Source organism: Hordeum vulgare, chromosome 7H, assembly GCF_904849725.1.
Source record: "Hordeum vulgare subsp. vulgare chromosome 7H, MorexV3_pseudomolecules_assembly, whole genome shotgun sequence".
NCBI lineage: Eukaryota > Viridiplantae > Streptophyta > Magnoliopsida > Poales > Poaceae > Hordeum > Hordeum vulgare.
Window position 1 is genome coordinate 76,142,488 of NC_058524.1, and position 19,194 is coordinate 76,161,681.

At 45.2% G+C, this 19,194-nt stretch overlaps 1 protein-coding gene across 1 annotated transcript; it reads left to right on the plus strand.

The window, feature by feature from the left end:
• Positions 1–16,357: 16,357 nt before the first annotated feature.
• On the plus strand, positions 16,358–18,698 carry LOC123410083 (scopoletin glucosyltransferase-like). The gene has a single exon (XM_045102971.1). The coding sequence runs from the start codon at positions 17,048–17,050 to the stop codon at positions 18,542–18,544; it is 1,497 nt and encodes a 498-aa protein (XP_044958906.1). The 5' UTR covers positions 16,358–17,047; the 3' UTR covers positions 18,545–18,698.
• The last annotated feature ends 496 nt before the right edge of the window (positions 18,699–19,194 follow it).

The window sequence follows — 19,194 nt, forward strand, 5'->3', positions numbered from 1 at the left end:
TCATCTCAATGAAAACAAGGCCTTGCTCATGTGGTATGATTTGCATGTCACTAGTGATTCAAAATCAAGTGAGTATAAAGATCCATCAGCATGGAGCCTCTTCATGCAATTTATACCAACATGACTCAAGCGGTAGTGCCACAAGTAAGTGGTACTATCATCATTACCTCGTATCTTTTGGCACCAATATCATGAACATGTGTAACACTACGATCGAGATTCAATAAACCATTGAAGGTGATTATTCAAGCAAATAGAGTAACCATTATTCTCTTTAAATGAATAATCGTATTGCAATAAACACGATCCAATCATGTTCATGCTTAACGCAAGCACCAAATAACAATTATTTAGGTTTAACACCAATCCCGATGGTAGAGGGAGTGTGCGATGTTTGATCATATCAACCTTGGAAACACTTCCAACACGTATCGTCACCTCGCCTTTAGCTAGTCTCCGTTTATGCCGTAGCTTTCATTTCGTGTTAATAATCACTTAGCAACCGAACCGGTATCCAATACCCTCGTGCTACTAGGGGTACTAGTAAAGTACACATCAACATCATGTATATCAAATATACTTCTTTCGACTTTTGCCAGCCTTCTTATCTACCAAGTATCTAGAGTTGCTCCGCCTCAGTGACTGTTCCCCTCATTACAGAAGCACTTAGTCTCGGGTTTGGGTTTAATCTTGGGTCTCTTCATTAGTGCAGCAACTGGTTTGCCGCTTCATGAAGTATCCCTTCTAGCCCTTGCCTTTCTTGAAACTTAGTGGTTTTACTAACCATCAACTATTGATGCTCCTTCTTGATTTCTACTTTCGCAGTGTCAAACATCGCGAATCGCTCAAGGATCATTGTATCTATCCTTGATATGTTATAGTTCATCACGAAGCTCTCACAACTTGGTGGCAGTGACTTTGGAGAACCATCACTATCTCATCTGGAAGATTAACTCCCACTTGATTCAAGCGATTGTCGTACTCAGACAATCTGAGCACATGCTCAACGATTGAGCTTTTCTCCTTTACTTTGTGGACATAGAATCTTGTCGGAGGTCTCGTACCTCTTAACAAGGGCACAAGCATGAAATCACAATTTCATCTCTTTAGAACATCACTTATGTTCCATGACGTTTCAAAACGTCTTTGGCGCCTTGCTTCTAAGCCATTAAGTATTTTGCACTGAACTATCGTGTAGTCATCAGAAACATGTATGTCGGATGTTCACAACATCCACAGACGACGCTCGAGGTGCAGCACACCGAGTGGTGCATTAAGGACATAAGCCTTCTGCGCAGCAACGAGGACAATCCTCTACAAAGTTTGCTACTATCAACTTTCAACTAAATTTTCTCCAGGAACATATAAAAAACAGTAGAGCTATAGCGCAAGCTACATCGTAATTCGCAAAGACCATTAGACTATGTTCATGACAATTAGTTCAATTAATCATATTACTTAAGAACTCCCACTCAAAAAGTACATCTCTCTAGTCATTTGAGTGGTACATGATCCAAATCCACTATCTCAAGTCCGATCATCACGTGAGTCGAGAATAGTTTCAGTGGTAAGCATCTCTATGCTAATCATATCAACTATATGATTCATGCTCGACCTTTCGGTCTCATGTGTTCCGAGGCCATGTCTGCACATGCTAGGCTCGTCAAGCTTACCCCGAGTGTTCCGCGTGTGCAACTGTTTTGCACCCGTTGTATGTGAACGTTGAGTCTATCACACCCGATCATCACGTGGTGTCTCGAAACGAAGAACTGTCGCAACGGTGCACAGTCGGGGAGAACACAATTTCGTCTTGAAATTTTAGTGAGAGATTACCTCATAATGCTACCGTCGTTCTAAGCAAGATAAGGTGCATAAAGGATTAACATCACATGCAATTCATAAGTGACATGATATGGCCATCATCATGTGCTTCTTGATCTCCATCACCAAAGCACCGGCACGATCTTCTTGTCACCGGCGTCACACCATGATCTCCATCATCATGATCTCCATCAACGTGTTGCCATCGGGGTTGTCGTGCTACTCATGCTATTACAACTAAAGCTACGTCCTAGCAATATAGTAAACGCATCTGCAAGCACAAACGTTAGTTTAAAGACAACCCTATGGCTCCTGCCGGTTGCCGTACCATCGACGTGCAAGTCGATATTAACTATTACAACATGATCACCTCATACATCCAATATATCACATCACATCGTTGGCCATATCACATCACAAGCATACCCTGCAAAAACAAGTTAGACGTCCTCTAATTGTTGTTGCATGTTTTACGTGGTGACCAAAGGTATCTAGTAGGATCGCATCTTACTTACGCAAACACCACAACGGAGATATATGAATTGCTATTTAACCTCATCCAAGGACCTCCTCGGTCAAATCCGATTCAACTAAAGTTGGAGAAACCGACACTCGTCGGTCATCTTTGAGCAACGGAGTTACTCGTAGCGATGAAACCAGTCTCTCGTAAGCGTACGAGTAATGTCGGTCCGAGCCGCTTCGATCCAAAAATACCGCGGAATCAAGAAAAGACTAAGGAGGGCAGCAAAACGTGTTGGTGAACATCGCATGGGAAACAAAAAATTTCCTACGCGCACGAGGACCTATCATGGTGATGTCCATCTACGAGAGGGGATGTGTGATCTACGTACCCTTGTAGACCGTACAACAGAAGCGTTAGTGAATGCGGTTGATGTAGTGGAACGTCCTCACGTCACTCGATCCGTCCCGCGAACCGTCCCGCGATCAGTCCCACGATCTAGTGCCGAACGGATGGCACCTCCGCGTTCAGCACACGTACAGCTCGACGATGATCTCGGCCTTCTTGATCCAGCAAGAGAGATGGAGAGGTAGAAGAGTTCTCGGCAGCATGACAACACTCCGGAGGTTGGTGGTGATCTTATCTCAGCAGGGCTCCGCCCGAGCTCCGTAGAAACACGATCTAGAGGAAAAACCGTGGAGGTATGTGGTCGGGCTGTCGTGGAAAAGTCGTCTCAAATCAGCCCTAAAACCTCCGTATATGTAGGGGGCAGAGGGGGAGCCTTGCCTTGGGGTCCAAGGACCCCTAAGGGCTTCGGCCGAGCCAAGGGGGGCAGCCCTCCCCTTCCAAACCGAGTTCAACGAGGTTTGGAAGGAGGAGTCCTTCCCCCTTTTCCCACCTCCTCTTTTTTTTTCCTTTTCTCTTTGATTTTCTTCCTATGGCGCATAGGGCCTTCTTGGGCTGTCCCACCAGCCCACTAAGGGCTGGTGTGCCACCCCCAAGGCCTATGGGTTTCCCCGGGGTGGGTTGCCCCCCCGGTGAACTCCCGGAACCCATTCGTCATTCCCGGTAACTCCGGAAACCTTCCGGTAATCAAATGAGGTCATCCTATATATCAATCTTCGTTTCCGGATCATTCCGAAAACCCTCGTGACGTCCGTGATCTCATCCGGGACTCCGAACAACATTCGGTAACCAACCATATATCTCAAATACGCATAAAACAACGTCGAACCTTAAGTGTGCAGACCCTGCGGGTTCGAGAACTATCTAGACATGACCCGAGAGACTCCTCGGTCAATATCCAATAGCGGGACCTGGATGCCCATATTGGATCCTACATATTCTACGAAGATCTTATCGTTTGAACCTCAGTGCCAAGGATTCATATAATCCCGTATGTCATTCCCTTTGTCCTTCGGTATGTTACTTGCCCGAGATTCGATCGTCAGTATCCGTATACCTATTTCAATCTCGTTTACCGTCAAGTCTCTTTACTCGTTCCGTAATACAAGATCCCGCAACTTACACTAAGTCACATTGCTTGCAAGGCTTGTGTGTGATGTTGTATTACCGAGTGGGCCCCGAGATACCTCTCCGTCACATGGAGTGACAAATCCCAGTCTCGATCCATACTAACTCAACGAACACCTTCGGAGATACCTGTAGAGCATCTTTATAGTCACCCAGTTACGTTGCGACGTTTGATACACACAAAGTATTCCTCCGGTGTCAGTGAGTTATATGATCTCATGGTCATAGGAACAAATACTTGACACGCAGAAAACAGTAGCAACAAAATGACACGATCAACATGCTACGTCTATTAGTTTGGGTCTAGTCCATCACGTGATTCTCCTAATGACGTGATCCAGTTATCAAGCAACAACACCTTGTTCATAATCAGAAGACACTGACTATCTTTGATCAACTGGCTAGCCAACTAGAGGCTTGCTAGGGACAGTGTTTTGTCTATGTATCCACACATGTATATAAGTCTTCATTCAATACAATTATAGCATGGATAATAAACGATTATCTTGATACAGGAATTATAATAATAACTATATTTATTATTGCCTCTAGGGCATAATTCCAACAGTCTCCCACTTGCACTAGAGTCAATAATCTAGCCCTCACATCATCATGCGAATTACATTGTAATAAATCTAACACCCATACAGTTCTGGTGTTGATCATGCTTTGCCCATGGAAGAGGTTTAGTCAGCGGGTCTGCTACATTCAGATCCGTGTGCACTTTGCATATGTTCACGTCCTCCCCTTCGACGTAGTCGCGGATGAGGTTGAAGCGTCGTTTGATGTGTCTGGACTTCTTGTGAAACCGTGGTTCCTTTGCTAGGGCAATGGCACCCGTGTTGTCACAGAACAAGGTTATTGGATTCAGTGCGCTTGGCACCACTCCAAGACCCGTCATGAACTGCTTCATCCAGACACCCTCCTTAGCCGCCTCCGAGGCAGCCATGTACTCCACTTCACATGTAGAATCTGCTACGACGCTTTGCTTGGAACTGCACTAGCTTACCGCACCCCCATTAAGAATAAATACGTATCCGGTCTGTGACTTAGAGTCGTCTGGATCTGTGTCGAAGCTTGCATCGACGTAACCTTTTACGGCGAGCTCTTCGTCACCTCCATACACGAGAAACATCTCCTTAGTCCTTTTCAGGTACTTCAGGATATTCTTGACCGCCTTCCAGTGATCCACTCCTGGATTACTCTGGAACCTACCTGCCATACTTATGGGCAAGCTAACGTCCGGTCTAGTGCACAGCATTGCATACATGATAGAACCTATGGCTGAAGCATACGGGACGGTGCTCATATGCTCTCTATCCTCATCAGTTGCTAGGCACTGAGTCTTACTCAATCTCGTACCTTGTAAAACTGGCAAGAATCCTTTCTTGGACTGTTCCATTTTGAACCTCTTCAAAACTTTATCAAGGTATGTGCTTTGTGAAAGTCCTATCAGGCGTTTTGATCTATCCCTGTAGATCTTAATGCCTAGAATGTAAGCAGCTTCTCCTAGGTCCTTCATAGAGAAACTTTTATTCAAGTAATCCTTTATGCTCTCCAAAAACTCTACGTTGTTTCCTATCAGCAATATGTCATCCACATATAATATTAGAAACGCCACAGAGCTCCCACTCACTTTCTTGTAAATACAAGATTCTCCAACCACTTGTATAAACCCAAATGCTTTGATCACCTCATCAAAGCGTTTGTTCCAACTCCGAGATGCTTGCACCAGTCCATAAATGGATCGCTGGAGCTTGCACACCTTGTTAGCATTCTTAGGATCGACAAAACCTTCGGGTTGCATCATATACAACTCTTCCTTAAGGAAACCGTTAAGGAACACCGTTTTGACATCCATCTGCCAGATTTCATAATCGAAAAATGCAGCTATTGCTAACATGATTCTGATGGACTTAAGCATCGCTACGGGTGAGAATGTCTCATCGTAGTCAACTCCTTGAACTTGTGAAAAACCCTTTGCCACAAGTCAAGCTTTATAAACGGTCACATTGCCGTCAGCGTCCGTCTTCCTCTTAAAGATCCATTTGTTCTGAATAGCCTTACGGCCCTCAGGTAGTACTTCCAAAGTTCACACTTTGTTCTCATACATGGATCCTATCTCGGACTTCATGGCTTCTAGCCATTTGTTGGAATTTGGGCCCACCATTGCTTCTTCATAATTTGCAGGTTCATTGTTGTCTAACAACATGATTGACAAGACGGGATTACCGTACCACTCTGGAGCAGCACGTGGTCTCGTCGACCTGCGTGGTTCGACAGAAACTTGAACCGGAGTTTCATGATCATCATCATTAACTTCCTCCTCAACCGGCGTCGCAACGACAGAGGTTTCCCCTTGCCCTGCGCCACCATCTAGAGGGATGAGAGGTTCGACAACCTCATCAAGTTCTATCTTCCTCCCACTCAATTCTCTCGAGAGAAATTCCTTCTCAAGAAAAGCTCCGTTTTTAGCAACAAACACTTTGCCCTCGGATTTGAGATAGAAGGTGTACCCAACTGTCTCTTTTGGGTAACCTATGAAGATGCACTTTTCCGCTTTGGGTTCCAGCTTTTCAGGCTGAAGCTTTTTGACATAAGCATCACATCCCCAAACTTTAAGAAACGACAACTTTGGCCTTTTGCCATATCACAGTTCGTATGGTGTCGTCTCAACGGATTTTGATGGTGCCCTATTTAAAGTGAATGTAGCTGTTTCTAATGCATAAATCCAAAACGATAACGGAAAATCGGTAAGAGACATCATAGATCGCACCATCTCTAATAAAGTACGATTACGACGTTCGGACACACCATTACGCTGTGGTGTTCCTGGCGGTGTCAACTGTGAAACAATTCCACATTGTCTTAAGTGAGCACCAAACTCGAAACTCAGATATTCACCCCCACGATTAGACCGTAGGAACTTGATCTTCTTGTTACGATGATTTTCAACTTCACTCTGAAATTGCTTGAACTTTTCAAATGTTTCAGACTTGTGCTTCATTAAGTAGACATAACCATATCTACTCAAATCGTCAGTGAAGGTGAGAAAATAACAATTTCCGCCGTGTGCCTCTACGCTCATTGGACCACACACATCGGTATGTATGATTTCCAACAAGTCACTTGCACGCTCCATTGTTCCGAAGAACGGAGTTTTAGTCATCTTGCCCATGAGGCATGGTTCGCACGTGTCATGTGAATCAAAGTCAAGTGACTCCAAAAGTCCATCGGCATGGAGTTTCTTCATGCGCTTTACACCAATATGACCTAAGCGGCAGTGCCACAAAAATATGGCGCTATCATTGTTAACTCTAACTGTTTTGGTCTCAATGTTATGTATGTGTGTATCTCTATCAAGATTCAATATGAACAATCCTCTCACATTGGGTGCATGACCATAAAAGATGTTACTCATAGAAATAGAACAACCATTATTCTCTGACTTAAAAGAGTAACCATCTCGCAATAAACAAGATCCAGATATAATGTTCATGCTCAATGCAGGCACTAAATAACAATGATTCAAGTTCATAACTAATCCTGATGGTAACTGAAGTGAAACTGTGCCGACGGCGATTGCATCAACCTTGGAACCATTTCCTACGCGCATCGTCACTTCATCTTTCGCGAGCCTTCGTCTATTCCGCAGTTCCTGTTTCGAGTTGCAAATATGAGCAACGGAACCGGTATCGAATACCCAGGCACTACTACGAGAGTCGGTTAAGTACACATCAATAACATGTATATAAAATATACCTGATTTTTTCTTTGGCCGCCTTCTTATCAGCCAGATAGTTGGGGCAATTGCGCTTCCAGTGACCCATACCCTTGCAATAGTAACACTCTGTTTCAGGCTTAGGTCCAGCTTTGGGTTTCTTCGTCGGATTGGCAACAGGCTTGCCGCTCTTCTTTGATTTACCCTTCTTGCCTTTGCCGTTTCTCTTGAAACTAGTGGTCTTATTCACCATCAACACTTGATGTTCTTTACGGAGTTCAGACTCTGCGACTTTTAGCATCGCAAACAACTCGCCGGGTGACTTGTTCATCCCTTGCATGTTGTAGTTCAACACAAAGCCTTTATAGCTTGGCGGCAGTGATTGAAGGATTCTGTCAGTGATAGCCTCTTGCGGGAGTTCAATCCCCAGCTCAGCTAGACGGTTTGAGTACCCAGACATTTTGAGCACATGTTCACTGACAGACGAGTTCTCCTCCATCTTGCAAGCATAGAATTTATCGGAGGTCTCATACCTCTCGATCCGGGAGTTCTTCTCAAAGATAAACTTCAACTCCTGGAACATCTCAAATGCTCCATGACGCTCAAAGCGACGTTGAAGTCCCGGTTCTAAGCCATACAAGACTGCACATTGAACTACTGAGTAGTCCTCCTTACGTGCTAACCAAGCGTTCTTAACATCCTGATCAGCCGTAGCGGGTGGTTCATCTCCTAGCGCATCATTAAGGACATAATCCTTCTTCCCAGCTTGTAAGATTAGCTTAAGATTACGAGCCCAGTCTACAAAGTTGCTTCCATCATATTTCAACTTAGCTTTCTCTAGGAACGTATTAAAATTCAGGGTGACTGTCGCGTGAGCCATGATCTACAACACAAATATATTCAAAGTGGACTTGGACTATGTTCAAGATAATTAGAGTTTAACTTATTCAAATTACTCGCTAAACTCCCACTCAAAAAGTACATCTCTCTAGTCATTTGAGTGGTTCATGATCCACTAACACTAGCTCAAGTCCGATCATCACGTGAGTTGAGCATAGTTTCAGTGGTAAGCATCCCCATGCTAATCATATTATCTATATGATTCATGATCGACCTTTCGGTCTCATGTGTTCCGAGGCCATGTCTGCACATGCTAGGCTCGTCAAGCTTAACCCGAGTGTTCCGCGTGCGCAACTGTTTTGCACCCGTTGTATGTGAACGTTGAGTCTATCACACCCAATCATCACGTGGTGTCTCGAAACGACGAACTGTAGCAACGGTGCACAGTCGGGGAGAACACAATTTCGTCTTGAAATTTTAGTGAGAGATCACCTAATAATGCTACCGTCGTTCTAGGCAAAATAAGGTGCATAAAAGGATTAACATCACATGCAATTCATAAGTGACATGATATGGCCATCATCACGTGCTCCTTGATCTCCATCACCAAGCACCGGCACGATCTTCTTGTCACCGGCGCCACACCATGATCTCCATCAACGTGTCACCATCGGGGTTGTCGTGCTACTCATGCTATTACTACTAAAGCTACATCCTAGCAAAATAGTAAACGCATCTGCAAGCACAAACGTTAGTATAAAGACAACCCTATGGCTCCTGCCGGTTGCCGTACCATCGACGTGCAAGTCGATATTATCTATTACAACATGATCATCTCATACATCCAATATATCACATCACATCGTTGGCCATATCACATCACAAGCATACCCTGCAAAAACAAGTTAGACGTCCTCTAATTTTGTTGTTGCATGTTTTACGTGGTGACCATGGGTATCTAGTAGGATCGCATCTTACTTACGCAAACACCACAACGGAGATATATGAGTTGCTATTTAACCTCATCCAAGGACCTCCTCGGTCAAATCCGATTCAACTAAAGTTGGAGAAACTGACACCCGCCAGTCATCTTTGAGCAACGGAGTTACTCGTAGCGATGAAACCAGTCTCTCGTAAGCGTACGAGTAATGTCGCTCCGAGCCGCTTCGATCCAACAATACCGTGGAATCAAGAAAAGACTAAGGAGGGCAGAAAAACGCACATCACCGCCCACAAAAACTTTTGTGTTCTACTCGAGAAGACTTCTACGCATGAACCTAGCTCATGATGCCACTATTGGTGAATGTCTCATGGGAAACAAAAATTTTCCTACGCGCACGAAGACCTATCATGGTGATGTCCATCTACGAGAGGGGATGTGTGATCTACGTACCCTTGTAGACCATACAACAGAAGCGTTAGTGAACGCGGTTGATGTAGTGGAACGTCCTCACGTCCCTCGATCCGTCCCGCGAACCGTCCCGCGATCAGTCCCACGATCTAGTGCCGAACGGACGGCACCTCCGCGTTCAGCACATGTACAACTCGACGATGATCTCGGCCTTCTAGATCCAGCAAGAGAGAAGGAGAGGTAGAAGAGTTCTCCGGCAGCGTGACGGCGCTCCGGAGGTTGGTGGTGATCTTATCTCAGCAGGGCTCCGCCCGAGCTCCGCAGAAACGCGATCTAGAGGAAAAACCGTGGAGGTATGTGGTCGGGCTGCCGTGGAAAAGTCGTCTCAAATCAGCCCTAAAACCTCCGTATATATAGGGGGAAGAGGGGAGCCTTGCCTTGGGGTCCAAGGACCCCTAAGGGCTTCGGCCGAGCCAAGGGGGGCAGCCCTCCCCTTCCAAACCGAGTCCAACTAGGTTTGGAAGGAGGAGTCCTTCCCCCTTTTCCCACCTCCTCTTTTTTTTCCTTTTCTCTTTGATTTTCTTCCTATGGCGCATAGGGCCTTCTTGGGCTGTCCCACCAGCCCACTAAGGGCTGGTGTGCCACCCCCAAGGCCTATGGGCTTCCTCGGGGTGGGTTGCCCCCCGGTGAACTCCCGGAACCCATTCGTCATTCCCGGTACATTCCCGGTAACTCCGAAAACCTTCCGGTAATCAAATGAGGTCATCCTATATATCAATGTTCGTTTCCGGACCATTCCGGAAACCCTCGTGACGTCCGTGATCTCATCCGGGACTCCGAACAACATTCGGTAACCAACCATATAACTCAAATACGCATAAAACAACGTCGAACCTTAAGTGTGCAGACCCTGCGGGTTCGAGAACTATGTAGACATGACCCGAGAGACTCCTCGGTCAATATCCAATAGCGTGACCTGGATGCCCATATTGGATCCTACATATTCTACGAAGATCTTATCGTTTGAACCTCAGTGCCAAGGATTCATATAATCCCGTATGTCATTCCCTTTGTCCTTCGGTATGTTACTTGCCCATGATTCGATCGTCAGTATCCGGATACCTATTTCCATCTCGTTTACCGGCAAGTCTCTTTACTCGTTCCGTAATACAAGATCCCGCAACTTACACTAAGTCACATTGCTTGCAAGGCTTGTGTGTGATGTTGTATTACCGAGTGGGCCCCGAGATACCTCTCCGTCACACGGAGTGACAAATCCTAGTCTCGATCCATACTAACTCAACGAACACCTTCGGAGATACCTGTAGAGCATCTTTATAGTCACCCAGTTACGTTGCGACGTTTGATACACACAAAGTATTCCTCCGGTGTCAGTGAGTTATATGATCTCATGGTCACAGGAACAAATACTTGACACGCAGAAAACAGTAGCAACAAAATGACACGATCAACATGCTACGTCTATTAGTTTGGGTCTAGTCCATCACGTGATTATCCTAATGACGTGATCCAGTTATCAAGCAACAACACCTTGTTCATAATCAGAAGACACTGACTATCTTTGATCAACTGGCTAGCCAACTAGAGGCTTGCTAGGGACAGTGTTTTGTCTATGTATCCACACATGTATATAAGTCTTCATTCAATACAATTATAGCATGGATAATAAACGATTATCTTGATACAGGAATTATAATAATAACTATATTTATTATTGCCTCTAGGGCATAATTCCAACAAAACGCACATCACCGCCCACAAAAACTTTTGTGTTCTACTCGAGAAGACATCTACGCATGAACCTAGCTCATGATGCCACTGTTGGGGAACGTCGCATGGGAAACAAAATTTTTCCTATGCGCACGAAGACCTATGATGGTGATGTCCATCTACGAGAGGGGATATTCGATCTACGTACCCTTGTAGATCGCACAGCAGAAGCGTTAAGAAACGCGGTTGATGTAGTGGAACGTCATCACGTCCCTTGATCCGCCCCGCGAACCGTCCCGCAATCCGTCCCACGATCTAGTGCCGAACGGACGGCACCTCCGCGTTCAGCACACGTACAGCTCGACGATGATCTCGGCCTTCTTGATCCAGCAAGAGAGACGGAGAGGTTGATGAGTTCCCCGGCAGCGTGGCGGCGCTCCGGAGGTTGGTTGTGATCTAATCTCAGCAGGGCTCCGCAGAAACGCGGTCTAGAGGTAAAACCGTGGAGGTATGTGGTCGGGCTGCCGTGGCAAAAGTTGTCTCAAATCAGCCCTAAAACCTCCGTATATATAGGTGGGAGAGGGGGGCCTTGCCTTGGGGCTCAAGGAGCCCCAAGGGGGTCGGCCGAGCCAGGGGGGGGGGGAGTCCTCCCCTTCCAAACCGAATCCAACTAGGTTTGTAAGGTGGAGTCCTTCCTTTTTCCCACCTCCCCTTTTTTTTCCTTTTTCTCTTTGATTTTCTTCCTATGGCGCATAGGGCCTTCTTGGGCTGTCCCACAAGCCCACTAAGGGCTGGTGCGCCACCCCCAAGGCTTATGGGCTTCCCCGGGGTGGGTTGCCCCCCCCCCGGTGAACACCTGGAACCCATTCGTCATTCCCGGTACATTCCCGGTAACTCCGAAAACCTTCCGGTAATCAAATGAGCTCATCCTATATATCAATCTTCGTTTCCGGACCATTCCGGAAACCCTCGTGACGTTCGTGATCTCATCCGGGACTCCGAACAACATTCGGTAACCAACCATATAACTCAAATACGCATATAACAACGTCGAACCTTAAGTGTGCAGACCCTGCGGGTTCGAGAACTATGCAGACATGACCCGAGTGACTCCTCGGTCAATATCCAATAGCGGGACCTGGATGCCCATATTGGATCCCACATATTCTACGAAGATCTTACCGTTTGAACCTCAGTGCCAAGGATTCATATAATCCCGTATGTCATTCCCTTTGTCCTTCGGTATGTTACTTGCCCGAGATTCGATCGTCAGTATCCGCATACCTATTTCAATCTCGTTTACCGGCAAGTTTCTTTACTCGTTCCGTAATACAAGATCCCGCAACTTACACTAACTCACATTGCTTGCAAGGCTTGTGTGTGATGTTTTATTACCGAGTGGGCCCCGAGATACCTCTCCGTCACACGGAGTGACAAATTCCAGTCTCGATCCATACTAACTCAACCAACACCTTCGGAGATACCTGTAGAGCATCTTTATAGTCACCCAGTTACGTTGTGACGTTTGATACACACAAAGCATTCCTCCGGTATCAGTGAGTTATATGATCTCATGGTCATAGGAACAAATACTTGACACGCAGAAAACAGTAGCAACAAAATGACACGATCAACATGCTACGTCTATTAGTTTGGGTCTAGTCCATCACATGATTCTCCTAATGATGTGATCCCGTTATCAAGTGGCAACACTTGCCTATGGTCAGGAAACCTTGACCATCTTTGATCAACGAGCTAGTCAACTAGGGGCTTACTAGGGACAGTGTTTTGTCTATGTATCCACACATGCACTGTGTTTCCAATCAATACAATTATAGCATGGATAATAAACGATTATCATGAACAAAGAAATATAATAATAACTAATTTATTATTGCCTCTAGGGCATATTTCCAACAGTTTTGGGCTAGGCCCATGTATTTTTGGAGCAATAGATTACGTGCAATTTTTGGAGTATGTTTTTAGAGAGCATACCGACTTATGGTTGTATTTGTCCCCGCATTGTTTTGGCTGAATCCCCACTTTGCCCCTCCTTAAATCCCCCCTTTGCCCCTCCTTAAATCCATGTTAGGGCGGTGAGATAGAATTTGGATTTTCATTTATTAAGTTTGATTGTTTGGTACTCGTTGCCATAGATGCGAGAGTAGGTGCGACCTCTTGTACTACACGCCATCGAAATCCCACTATGTTAATCAAGTACTTCGATTTATATCCGCAATTCAGATTGTCTTTCTCATATTTTTTGCTTGCCCTCAATTGTATGTAGTGATTGATCTTCCTAATTAGGCTTATTGTGTTTCCCAACACCATCCATAACCATACTAGAGTTTGTTTAGTGCCCGCTAAGGCACACGTTCAAGTATTCGTGTAGTCGGATCGTCGAAGTTTCTTCCAAAAAAAATTTATACTATCTCATCAAAAGATCACGCCACCTTATGCCCTACAGGTGGCGGCACACCGAGTAGCACCATCAACTAGGAGAGAGCGACAGATGTGGCAAGCAGCATGGCAAGTAGGGAGCAGCCGGGGCGGCAAGCAGCAGCGCCAACAAGCATCAATAGCTAGCATCAACGATTTTTTTTCTCGCTTGACATTGTCCTTGAAATATTTAGTATTCAACTTGACTAGTGTTAGATCTTTGTGCTTTGTCTTGAGATTGGTGATAGATTTTGTTGTCATCAATACTTTGTGATCTATTTTCAAAGAAGTTGGTGTGACAAATTTTACATAGACAATGGGTTAGCAGGTTATATGTTGATTATAAACCATTGTGAAATTTAATCTTGTTGAAAACTATTCATGCTTGTGAAGGGATTTGTAAGTTATTTATGCTACAAATACAATTAAAATATTGTTGAAAACTTGCATAATTTGGTGTTCAACATACAAAAAGTTTATAATTACCCATATGCATGCGAGAGTAATTTTACCATGAGATGAGCAGAACCAAATCTATTGCATTCTATCTCTTCAACTAAACACTCGAATGTAACCATTTCAGCCCACCTATTGTCTCTAGCCAAACATAAAATTGAAACGAACCCATTCTAATGGAATGTAATCACGACATCGACTCCACTTCATTCCCAAACCAAACAAACCCTATTCTAGTGCTAGTTACTTCTCATAAAAACGTCACAAAAATGCATCACTGTCTTGCAACTCACGACATTTGAAAAATAATAGAACATGTGATGATGGCATACACCGGGAACACTTTGCATTTCATGTGCGAAGTGAAAAATTGAGCAGTACTAGTACCTACTGACACGTGTCTAATCATTTAGCTAGCGACACCTTGCACCGTATCCGTATGTATACCTATGCATTATATAAAAAAGTTTTATTTGTTTATAAGATATTGGTATTTCAGCACCTACCCCACCATCAATGTACTTTACATGCAAAACTGAAAGTAATGTGGCAGATCCAATCTCTCTCTTCTTCCATGCAATAAATTCAACCTTTTATTCTACTTTACCTAATCTAAACCATATCTTTTAAGTCATATATCTATTTTGAAACTATTATTATATTTGAGCTCCTTGTTTGGTAGCCTTTAAAATGATACCAATTTTGGATTTGTTTTAACAACATTTAGATTTGAACGTACATTTCACATTGTTGAAGTAACACATTTCACTAAGAGTGTTACATCTTTTTAAATAATCGGTTCCATAAGTTCACATTTTACATTTCAGTTTTCACTGGGTTGTTTCACAAAATACATCTATTTCAATTGCACATTTGTTAAATAAACTATTTCACTCTTTTGAAATAAATTATTTCACATTTTCAAATAATCAATTTCACAAAGATGGAGTATAATTTCATTATCTCTGATTACTATTTCACAATTGAGAAAATAAATTTCACTTTTCACGGGGCTATTTAACAAAAAATACATCTATTTCAATTGCACATTTTCCAAATAACGTTTTATTCATTTGAAATAAACGGTTTCACATTTTTGAAGTAACATATTTCACTCTTCTCAAAAGACTGTTACACATTTTCAAATAATTAGTTTCACAATTTTACATTTTAAATTTCACTTTTGACTTGGTTGTTTCACAAAATACATCTATTTCAATTGCACATTTGTTAAATAAACTATTTCACATTTTCAAATAATCAATTTCACAAAGATGCATTATAATTTCATTATCTTTGATTAGTATTCTACAATTGAGAAAACACATTACACTTTTCACCGGGCTATTTAACGAAAAATACATCTATTTCAATTATACATTTTAGAAATAGTTTTTTCACTCATTTGAAATGAACGGTTTCACGTTTCTAAATAATATGTTTCATAGTTTGACATTTCAGTTTCATATTTGGGTTAATATAGGTCTTTAATGAAATAGGTTGATTTCACATATTTCTAAATAAATAGGTATTCACCTATTTTTCTAGTGAAATGGGTTTGTGTCACGTATGAAATGTGAAATGTTGAAATTTAAAGGTGTTTGAAATGTATCCGAGATTGGTCTAGTTCTAAAGGTTTGGGCGGGGGGAGTTCAAATATATAAATTATTTCACAAATGATTTTACAATTTAATTGATAAAATTGATTTAATATATCCTATGTGGAATAAAAAGGGTGAGTTTATGTGTGAGAGAAGAGAGAATATTCTGTCCATCAATGCTTTTCCTGTCATATCAAGGACATGGTGGGGGCCAATAATTGTATTAGGTATGGTATTCAATTTGTATAGCAAAAAAGGAATGAACAACTCAAATCTTAAATCAATTGATGGATGGTGAGATGGCCACCGCTGGGTACCACTAACGTTCAAAGTGACTTTCTGATTTCCTGTGTAGTACGTCATGGTTGGTTCCCCTCTCATGCTCATGCATGCTAGACCTGCCTATCACTAGGCATGTACAATGCTATCCAGTAAGTTGTCTATAAGGGATGACACCTAAAATTGGAAAGATCTAGCGAATAATTGATCGGATCGATCCATCGCTGTCTCTGTTTCTATCCAGTTTTTCCTCTCTTGACGCTGCAACACAGAGCTTCTTGCAGTCGCCGCATGAACTGAACATGGCATGTGTGTATGGTGGCACGAGTCTCCCCAACACACTTGTTTGTTGATTTCTGCAAATTGGAATTTTGTTAGCTGATTCATTTATTTGGGACTTGGATTGGCGCATACATGGACAGTTCCCCATTTTGATTTTATAAACAGCTAAATAGCCAACCTGTTGTATAGGCCGTCTTTACGCTTGTCTGCAGATGACGTGGGACTATTGTACATGTCCTGAGCAACCATGCTACTAGTTGCAATACTTGCTAGAGAAAGGGATAAACCATACATGAACAAAGCTACCACTATAACTTCATACTCCAATTTGCAAGTTGCTAAAGCTAACACTATACTTACTTAATTGCTACTTGCTGGCCACGGTTTCTCTTGCTATAATGGCCTCATGTCGCACCTCAATGTGCAGCACAAGCTTGACGATTTCAACTCGTAGCAAAGATTCACTCATGTCGCAGTCAGGTGAGAGTGGTGGTTAACTGTGGTCTGTGGTTACTGTGGGCCGGCAAGCAGCCATGGCCGGCGATGATGAGCAGCGGCCGCTGCACATCCTCTTCTTCCCGTATCCCGCCCCCGGCCACCTCATCCCGATCGCTGACATGGCCGCGCTCTTCGCGACTCGTGGCGTGAAGTGCACAATCCTCACCACGCCGGTCAACTCTGCCATCATCCGCCCGGCCGTCGACCGTGCCAACAACGCTCGCCGTGGAACTGCGGATGCCCCGCCCCCACCGGCGATCCAGATCTCCGTCGTGCCCTTCCCCGACGTTGGGCTCCCTCCGGGCGTCGAGAACGCCACGGGCCTCACCGGTGACGCCGACCGCGACAAGTTCCTGCACGCGATCCAGCGGTTCCGCGAGCCCTTCGAGCGGTTCTTTTCCGGCGGATGCCGCCCCGACGCCGTCGTTGCCGACAGCCACTTCCAGTGGTCCGTGGACGCCGCCGCCGAGCACGGCGTCCCGCGGCTGGCGTTCCTCGGCACCAGCATGTTCGCGCGGGCCTGCACCGACAGCATGCTCCGCAACAACCCGCTGGCGTCTTGCCCCGACGCCGTCGTCTCCCTGCCCGGGCTGCCGCACCGCGTCGAGATGTTGCGGAGCCAGATGGTGGACCCCTCGAAGCGGCCGGAGAATTTTGCCTTCTTCCAGCGCGTGAACGCCGAGGACCAGAGGAGCTACGGCGAGGTGTTCAACAGCTTCCACGAGCTGGAGCCGGACTACGTCGAGCACTACCGCACGACGCTCGGCCACCGCGTATGGCTCGTCGGGCCGGTCGCACCAGCCGGTGGAGACATGGGCGCGACGAAAGTCGCCACCAACGAGCTCTCGTCTGACGGCGCCGGCTGCTTGCGGTGGCTCGACACGAAGCCGGCTGGCTCGGTGGTGTACGTCTCCTTCGGCACGCTGTCCAGTTTCTCGCCGGCCGAGCTGCGCGAGCTCGCCCGCGGCCTCGACCTCTCATGCAAGAACTTCGTGTGGGTCATCAGCCACGCAGGCGCAGGAGCACACAACGTGACCGACGCACAACCGGAGTGGATGCCCGAAGGCTTCGCCGAGCTTACTGCGCGGCCGGGCGGGCGTGGCTTCATCATCCGCGGCTGGGCGCCGCAAACGCTCATCCTGAGCCACCCCGCCCTCGGCGCCTTCTTGACGCACTGCGGCTGGAACTCGACGCTGGAGGCTGTGAGCGCCGGCGTGCCGATGGTTACGTGGCCGCGGTACGGCGACCAGTTCTTCAACGAGAAGCTCGTCATGGAGGTGCTCCAGGTCGGGGCCAGCGTCGGCGCCTGCGACTACGCGTCGTTCATGGAGACCCATCATGGCGTGGTCCGCGCCGAGGTGGTCGCGGAATCCATCGGGACGGTGATGGGCGACGGCGAGGAGGGCCAGGCGATACGGAGCAAGGCCAGGGAGCTCGCTGTCAAAGCTAGGTGGGCAGTGGGCAACGCCGGGTCGTCGTACGGCGATGTTGGGCGGCTGATGGAGGAGTTGATGGCTCGCAGAAAGACCTAGGGTGGTTGGAGCATACACGTCGGATCTTGCAGCTTACTTTGTGTCTTTTCGTGGTTTCCATTTGTGCTAACTAAAGTTGTGAAACTTTGTTTTCTTCCTAAGAAAATCATCGTATAACTTGCTTTATAGTCTTGCTAAGTCTCAATCGACTCCACCCTACCCTTGTGTCGTCCAAACCGGGCGATTAGAAGAAACCTAGCCGTCCTCGGTGTCACGAACGTAAACCTTCCTTGTTCCAGCGTGCCGGAAGTGCCCTAAGGGGTTGATCATACATACAACGGCTAAGGCCTTGTTTGGAAGCATAATAGATTATGATAATCTGGATCATGAAGATAGATTATATAATCTGGTTTATAAAAATAATCTAGATGAACATGTTTGGAGGTCAAATTATATAAACTGTAATCCAGGTTTTACATTGCATGATGACCTGTCTGTCCTCTGTTTTTTTAAAAAGGAGGGTGACGGTGGTAGGAATGTAATTATCTTCAACTTTACAAGGGTAATGGGTCATTAGCAATCCATAATCTGATTTTAGCTGGTGTAGAGTAGATTATGAGTTTTTAATAATCTGTTCATCTAGTTTTTATAATCTACATCATAATCTGTCCTGTTTGGAGACATAATAGATTATAAAAACTGGATTATAT